At 25.7% G+C, this 9330-nt stretch overlaps 1 protein-coding gene across 1 annotated transcript; it reads right to left on the reverse strand.

Annotated features, from left to right (window-relative positions):
* Nucleotides 1–1445: 1445 nt before the first annotated feature.
* LOC126549268 (leucine-rich repeat-containing protein 58-like) lies at nucleotides 1446–8657 on the reverse strand. Its single transcript, XM_050197965.1, has 2 exons — nucleotides 7662–8657; nucleotides 1446–4853 (listed from the first exon to the last, which is right to left on the reverse strand). Exons 1-2 carry the CDS (start codon nucleotides 8328–8330, stop codon nucleotides 4416–4418), a joined length of 1107 nt encoding a protein of 368 aa, XP_050053922.1. The 5' UTR covers nucleotides 8331–8657; the 3' UTR covers nucleotides 1446–4415.
* Nucleotides 8658–9330: the final 673 nt, after the last annotated feature.

Consider the following 9330-nt stretch of genomic DNA (forward strand, 5'->3'; position numbering starts at 1 on the left):
AATTTTTTTTATAGGAGATGTGTTACTAATAATTTATCTTAAATTACATAATAACCTATATAATATGACAATCCTACTTGAGAAGAGGTTATTTTATAGATACAATTTATTTTCATGAAGTCACTTTGAGAAAAGATTCACCTACTCCTCTCCCATGAATATACATTACTGTTTATGGACGTTCACACACGTAAACCACGACTATACACTCATTAAGTATTTTCAAAAAACTTAATCTATTATTATATATATTAATTATAATTGTACATTTTGAAAATGTTAACTCTTACTAATGATTTATCCTCGATTCATTATAATTATTTTTTTTTATTTATTAATTAATTACTTAATCTTTACTGTATTATCACTAATAGAATATTAATTTACAAAATAATAAAATGTCCTTACAGAGATGTAAGTTGACAGACAGCTTCAAAATTGTTTTTATAAATTTTAATTACAAAACAATTTGCAACAATTAATGATTTTGAAAAATTTTTGTTGATATTTGAACTTCAAATACTATAATTTATTAAAAAAAAATTGCTCCTATGTATTCTTATAATTATAAATCACTTAAATACTAACTTATGAGGAACTTTGTATTCAATTTTCAATGCAAGTTTCCTCACCACCTTAGCACGTCATGAAAATCGACATTATATCAACTTTAATGTTGCATGAGGTATTGCAAGTGGCGCGTTTTTTTTAATGTGGTTTCCCCGAGTATAAACTCAAGGCCTAATCCACAAAGAGGATAATGGTGAACTGCCGGGAATCTATAGTAGGTGAAATTGTCACAATTTATCGTGTTATGCATGTTTTAAGCTAAAATAATAATGTTTAAAATACATTTTTGATTTAATGAAATATAGTATCTTTTATGTGACCGAAAATCTTCCATTATCTTCATTATTTTCAAGTATTTTGACTTCTAGGCCAAACAATTTTTTATCGATATTTATTTAAAAAAAACTAAACAAAAACGAATATTTTAAATGTCTATAAATAGCATTAAAATAAGCTAAATTGTTTGAAAGTTAAATCATGTAAAGAAAATCCCAATCTACATAACTGGTGAAAATTTTAAGTACTCACTACTTATACTTCTTGAATAATAACAAATACTTAAAATTTTTATCGTTACGCAATTTTGTAAAAACTTAAAAGTCAAACGCACATAACATTTTTTCCTATAATGACGCTTCGAGTTTTCTTTGTAGAATTTGAAGGAAAACTTATAGAAAACGTAGTGTTGAATTTTTTTTATCCTTAAGCATAAACATACAGTTTTTTATGAATTTCCATGTACAAAATTACTTGTACATTTTCATTGATTTGATATATTTCGTAAAAATTTGAACTTTGAACGTTTATAAAACAAAATTGTGACTTACGATTTTTGATTTTTTCAACTACAATAAGAACAAATTATGAGAAATCTTGTATTAAATATTTAAGTTTTTTGGTCACCCAAAATTTTTTTATCGACATTAAAAAAAAAAATACTCTTATATCAGACCAGTAATAAAATACTAATTAGTAATTACATGTCATCCTTTTTGCACAGACAGTAAGTTAGGTATTAGGTATAGACAGCGTTCGTACACTGCGACGGAAAGCATGATGGCGTTGGCCAGTGACATATTGCACTCGACACAGCTAGAATTCTTATACATTTTTAAAGTTTCTTGCAGGAACAATAAGTTTATAATTTGTACTATATTTTATTTATTCTCACTTCACACATATTATTATATTATAATTTTTGCATAATATTACAAGTGTATCCAACTATAGCGCCACTCTGGGTGCATATAGAGAAAAAAGTATTAGCATCTTAAGCATAATAATTAGGTAGTACTTAATGTCTTAATAGTAAGTTTATTATAATAAAATAATTTAGGAATAAAAACTTACAGCTTAACAACATTTTTGTTTAACAATAAGAAAAACAAACAATTATTATAATATATTATTTATTAATTTCATGGCTGCATTTATTATTTTAGTGACCAAGGAAAAATTTTTGTCATCCACTTCCCTCCATAATTTTTCACTCATTGACTTTAATTTTGACAGATTTCACTTAAAAAAAAGTATTTTTATAAACAGAAATAATTTAAATATTTAATTAATTTCATGTTATTATTATGATAACTGTAATGTATATAGTTTTTAAATGCATCTTGGTTATTGATTACTGTTTACATCTTATTTCCATCCTTAAAAATTTATTGTCGGGACAACTACTGATATTCGAAGTTCGAACCTCCCTAAATGCAGCCCTGATTAATTTATTCACTAAATATTATTATATAATATGATAATCACTATTGTTCTAGTAAATATAATATTAATTTGCTTAGTCTAAAAAATATGTTCACAAAAAAAAAAAAAATATACATAGCATATATATTTCGATAAAAGTACTTATACAATACAGATTATACGGTGGTTCCGTTAATGTTTACATATAAATTTATAAATCTATAACAAACAAAATGAACAATTATAAATGTATCAATACAATATACTAGTAATGACATAATTAATAACAAAAACATATAAACGAATAAAAAAAAAATAAAAAAAACATTGAAAAAAAAAAATCAAATGGTTTTAGGAGTGATAATTTCTAAAATAGGTATTGACTATTGAGCGTTACTTATAAATAGGTAACAGATTTATTGTGATGTATTTTATCGTCAGTAAATAATAATATTAACGTGCGAGTAAGTAAGTATATATATATATATATATATATATATATAATATACAGTTCTTAATTGTTTTTGAACCAGGAAATGCACGATAATGTAGTCAGATGGTACAGCGGACACAATATATGCATTGATACGATCACTGTATATTTAGGTATTGTTTATCGTCGTTTGGACCATTTGGTGATTTAAGTTTCGATTAATATGTAATGATTCTTGGTATTTAATAAAAATTAATTTAATGTTGCGATAGTAATTCGAAAAATAGCCTTTAATTCGTCTTTTAGTTTAATAATTGGGTAGTTGGGTTTTAAAATTATATTATCAAACTTGAATAAGTTTTTTTTTTAACTTAATGAGTTTTTATTAGTTTTTATTTAATTTATGAGTTAAATATTTCAATCTGTAATTGTATATTATGAAATACCCGATTGGAAAAGATTCGACAAATCAATGTAGTAGAGGTAGAGAGCCTAGATAACAATATAATATTATTATTATTTATCTAAGCTCTTCAAGTAGAGGTATATAATTTAATTATTATACAATATTTTATTATGTATTCAAAGATATTATGAAATTAAAATAACTTATTTTGAATTAACAAAGATAATTTTATTATAATTTAAGTTTTAAAAATTTCAATATACTTTCATGTAGTCTATGGTTTCATTAAAATATTAAATATAATTTTAGTTATGTCCACATATATATTACTTATATTATCGTATTATTTTGTACATTGGTTTTATAGAGAATATAAATAGCATAGACCTATTCTATGGGTCTATGATAAATATAGGTACTTAATAGTGATTTTAGAACTTAACGCTTATAAATGTTTTAATTACGTAACTTAATTAATAATAATATTTTATTTGGAACAATGGATCAATATTCTTACTTGTAGTTTGATAAGTATAAATAGTAGGTACAGTATAACCTACCTATACTTAATTAATTTTCACCTTATGGTTTATAAGTTAATTTATTGTTAAACTATCCATCATAAATTTACAACAAATTTGTCTAGTTATATCTATGGTTAATTTAAAGGGTAAGGTTTAGTACTAATTGTATTAACAATTTTCAAACTATATGCATGTAAATATGCAATTAAAATTATTAAAAAATGTTCTAAAATATAATAAAATAATATTTTTATTAAAATATGTACCAGTATAATATTAGTAGGTATCAATATTGTTAAACTTAAAAAATACTAATATTTGTCGATTGTGCATTTTTAGTAATATATAACAAAATATGTAAGATTTTGTATTTAATTTAACCATTTCAGAAAAGAATTTTAATATTTATACATTAGGTACCTAAAATATTATTTTACGGCCACTACAGAAAAACATAATATAATACATCTTCTAAGAAGTTTCAATTTTTTCTAAGAGTTACCTATCCCATGATAGGTAATAATAAAATTGTAAAATTCAACACTAATTATGGGGTAAAACGTAAATTATAAAATTTTCTTTTATTTTTTAAAATGATTTGAATCTTGTAGGAGAATTTGATAATTTTAAATTTGCATTCAATGATATGTGGGTTTTGTAAGTACTAGGTAATAGTATTGTGGATATAAATTGATAAGCTTTTAAAATCTGTAGTAAGAAATTAAGAACTATTTGATTTAAAAGAATGTGTAAGTTAGACAATAATTCTTCTTATTTTTTTTTAAAATCGAATACACGAAGGACGACACTCAAAATATTGCCAAAATATAGCTTTCATCTCAATCATTTTTTCTGTTCTTGGCATGGCATAAAAGAATAGTTCATGATTTCGATCAAGTAACATTAGCTTCCTACAAAGTCTACAACGGCCAATAAGATCAGAACAGGTCCATAGAGTAAAAGGTATATCATCTTTTATGTATCTTACTTCGTTATTCAAAAGAGTTAAAGATGATAAATCCAATAACGTTGGCGCTTGATATAAATAATTAGAATGTTCACGTTCGACGGGTACATAATCATCAAAGTTATTATTCGAAATGTTGATTTTCCGAAACATAATACACCATAAACTTTCTGGTAAAAACTTCATCATGTTACCATCAACATATAGAGATTTGAGTTCTCGAAGTAAACAGATGAAATGAGGTATGTATTTCTGAAAAAAAATAAAATAAAAAATGATTAACGAATAATGATATTTGGTAAAATTAAGACGATACTTATTCTATTTTTATATTTTGAACTGAGTGATGAATGTATTGATCCTACAATGATGTGTGTGTGTGTGTTTTTTGTTTTTGTGTCTGTGTACAGCATAACTAGTCGAAATAATACTTCAATTTCAAACTTGGGGGACGGTTTCCATCTTCCAATGGAAAAGTTATTATAGAGATTAAAAGTAAGAATTTTCCAACAGTTTTCAAAAAAAAAAATTATATGGTTGTAACTCAAAAACTAATCACTATCAAACTTGAAAATTTTATACAAGATTCTTTATGATTTGTTTTTATTGTAGTTAAAAAAAAATCGAAAATCGTTAGTCACAATTTTATTTTATAAGCGTTCATAGTTCAAATTTTTATGAAATATGCCAAAATCACGAAAATTTGCAAGTAATTTTGTAGTTAAAAATCATAACATTTTTTGTGTTTATATCTAAGGTGAAAAAATTCAACACTAAGTTTTTCATAAATTTTCCTTCAAATAGCTTTAGAGAAAACTCGAAACATCGTAATAGGAAAAATTTTATGTGCGTTTGAATTTTGAATGTTTACGAAATCGCGTAACGATAACGATTTATCTTCAAATGAAATTAAATATTTGTTATAATTCAAAAAGTATAAGTCATAGATACTTGAGAATATCACCAGTTATTTAGATTGGCATTTTATTTACATGATTCAATTTTTAAAATATTTCTTTTATTTAATATTTTAATGCTATTTATAGGCATTTGAAATATTCGTTCTTGTTTATTATTATTTTTTTTTTATGAATATCGATAAATTTTTTGGCCGAGTCAAAGTACTTAAAAATTGAATACAAAGTTCCTCATAAGTTATTCTTATAGTGATTAAAAAATTATAAGAATACATAGGCACAGTTTTTTTTTTATTAGCATTTGAAGTTTAAAATTTCAAATATTGACAAAAATTCGTCAAAATCATGAATACTTATAAATAAAATTTATACTTATATATAACATTTTTGTATAAGTAGCTAAGATTTGAAAATTGATAACAAGATTTTTCGTTAATTTAGCTCACAATAATTTATAAAAGAACTTAAATTTTGGCGTATTCATTAAAATATAAACCACCTTTTTCACCAATTTCTAGAAATTATATCCTAGGTTGACAAATCATCTTCGTTCAGAATCGTCTTTCGTATACAATGATATCTATCATTGGATTCAAATTTAACATTTACACTCCTTTAACATATAACAGTGATCTATACGGCACCTAATGTACAGCAGAGCGGTATTCACTTACCTGCTTTTTATTTAATTTAAATATAATATATTATTTTATTATATTTGAAAGTCCTTTTAGTGAATAAGTTAGATTAAAAATGTTAAGAATATTAAACTAGCTTCATAAAAATACTAAATATAATGTAACTACACAATGTAAAATTCTTATATAACAATATTTCAATTATTTTTATTTATTTTTTAATTTTAACTAAAACAAGTATTGTAATATTATTTTGATTATATATTTATGTGTGGTCTTATACATTGATTTTTGAAGGTGCTTTATTCTTAAACAGTTTATAAATACCTGTGAGAACTGAGAACATATTACGTTATGAAGATTGAAAATCTAAAAGGTTAATTTACTAGCAATAAATTGTTAATTAAGAAAGTGTATTCATTTAATTATGTTGATTCACATCTTGTGAATAGAATTTGTAAATAAAAAAATATTTGCTCATTTTGAAAAACTATTATAAAACATGGATTGTCAATAAAGAAAAGTGCGGTCAAGTGGTACCGCTCTACTGTACAATAGGTGTCATGTGGATCATTATTATATATATAGGAGTATTAAATTTGAATTCAATGATAGGTATCATTGTATAGTGACATAGTGTATACGACAAACGATTCTGAACGAAGATGATTTGTCAGTATAGGAATAGAATATAATGTATAAAATATATTGTATTTCAAATTGGTTGATAAAAAAGGTGGTTTATGTTTTAATAACCTGAATACCCAAAAATTAAATCTTGTACAGAAAATGCCAATTTAAACAACTGGGATATGTTTCAAATTTCTACGACTAGTAATTTTTAACTAAAATCTAAAATTATTTGATAGTAAATCGTTATATTACACGTACTAATTTAACATGAGATATATATATTTTTTAATTTGTCAACACTTAACCTAATTTATAATTATTTTAAGTCAAATTTATGGACAATTTTTTTATTAAATTTTCAACTCTTACCTACTTATAAAATTTCTTTTATAAATTTATAACTACAAAATTATTTGCAAATATATGCATTATAATTTATAAGTTATAACATATAATATAATATTATAAATCTATAGAATAAGACAATATAAGTAGGACTTGTGTCTTAGCATTTTAAGATAATGTATTATTACCTTTTTCCTCTAATATAAAAAAAATCTGGTGGGATATAATTATTAAGTATCAGATACTTAGGTAGATGCGTAATTTTGGGGGTGGAACATATGGGGTTAAATTTACTTATATGGCACTATATAAGTATGCTTTGTTTATATATTGTTCTCTTATTTAAATTTTAAGTGTTATAACAAATTACAAATGTATACATTTTTATAAAAATAACGATAAAAATATTTTGTTAAAACAAAATATTGTAAATAAATAACTAGACAAATTAAGTTATAACTTACTATATTATTAGACTATATAGTATTAAAAAACTAAAATACAAAATGATGATAAATGGAACTTACTATTTTATTATTGGAGACTGACAAAATTCGTATTTTTTTCAGATATACGATTTCAGATGGCAACCTCTCTAAGCCCATTGAATTAATTTCCAGCATATTTAACGATGTTGATATTTTTCTCTTAGTCATCCAATTCCAGACGGTATTACTACCACTCGTTGGAATATACAGTTTGCTACCATTCAGGCTAAGACATGAAATTGTTAAATTTCCAAGCCCTTCAGGCAGATTAGGTAAGTTACAGTTTTCCAAGGCGATAATTCTCAGAGTAGATACGTCCATATTTTGCAACGTACGGCATCCGACTATATTCCCAAATTGAATTAGAATACCGTGTGGAAATAATTCTTCGATGTGTAAGTTCAGATTTTTAGCGAGGGATATCAGATCTTCCTTGAATTTCTTCGCTGTATCGATATCGTCAGTCATAACAATCACTTCATGCTCAGGGTGCTGAAACTTCAGCATTACTTTCTTGTCATGATTAACTACGCCTTTCAAATCTTTTAATAAATACATGAGTCGCTTTTCATCTCGGCTCATGTTTACAAACACAACGTATTTGCTGTCTTGCTTTTCGATCAAGATGGTCATATGGTTTACCCGCGATCCGAATTTGCGCCCCGAGGCCGTGTTATTTATAAAGACATATCCCGTGATCGAAAGCATTGTTATATATATATTTTTTTAATAACTTATAATGCACTTTTTAAAATGGCCCTGCACTTAAAATTTGGCTGCGTACGAATTACACGATGGCGCTAGATAGGTGTGGTCGCGTTGATTTTCACTATCTACAAATCATCTATCGATTAAGCGAAAGTTAAATTAAAAATTTATGAATTTGAACCGCAATCGTTTGAGAGTGTACGATTTCCTATGAGAATACTGTAAACTTCGAATTATCAATGTACGAATTGTATTAATACTTTTTTTTATAAATGCGCAGTGGTATTTAATACAAATGTAAAGAGTAACGTGTATACCAATCGGCTATCAACCGTATACTACTTTATTCATTATAATATATTAATCGATAAGTTGATACTTGTTGAGGGAGGAAATCGTCAACTCGAATCAGCTGATTGTGGCAAGCCGTCAATAACTACGGTTCAGCGTATCACTGCGTGTTAAAAAAAAAAATTGAATTTACTCGTTTAAATATGTATAAAAATATTAATTTTAAAAAATACACTAGTCGAATAGGTTCAATTATTATTAAAACAAAAATAATTGTTAAATAGTAATAGAGCGGCACCTGTTATGACGCAATCGTGAGTAGTTCAATATTTGTGCGGTAGAGCGCGGTACTTAATAGTTACCTCTATGAAATGCGAAGTCTACCTGGGGCGGCATCAACCCGTGGGGCGTATGCGAGTTGGTATTCGTCACGATGACGGCGCCAACAATGTCACCGTCCACCGAACGTAACTCGAAGTATTTTCGACGGCTTATTGATAAACATTGTTTATATGTTATGTGTCCGTGTTTTAAGGGAATCTGCTAATTCCTGGGCGACTGGCGAATATCATATAAACAAGCGGTTCTCAAACTGTGGTACGCGAAAGACAGCGTGGAGGTACGCGGGAGGGCGCATGGTGGTAGAACGGAAAATTAAAAATAAATATTCGATTCTGATCTCATTGAAAATTTGTTATTTAATTAACAA

This window comes from Aphis gossypii, chromosome 1, assembly GCF_020184175.1.
Source record: "Aphis gossypii isolate Hap1 chromosome 1, ASM2018417v2, whole genome shotgun sequence".
Lineage (NCBI taxonomy): Eukaryota > Metazoa > Arthropoda > Insecta > Hemiptera > Aphididae > Aphis > Aphis gossypii.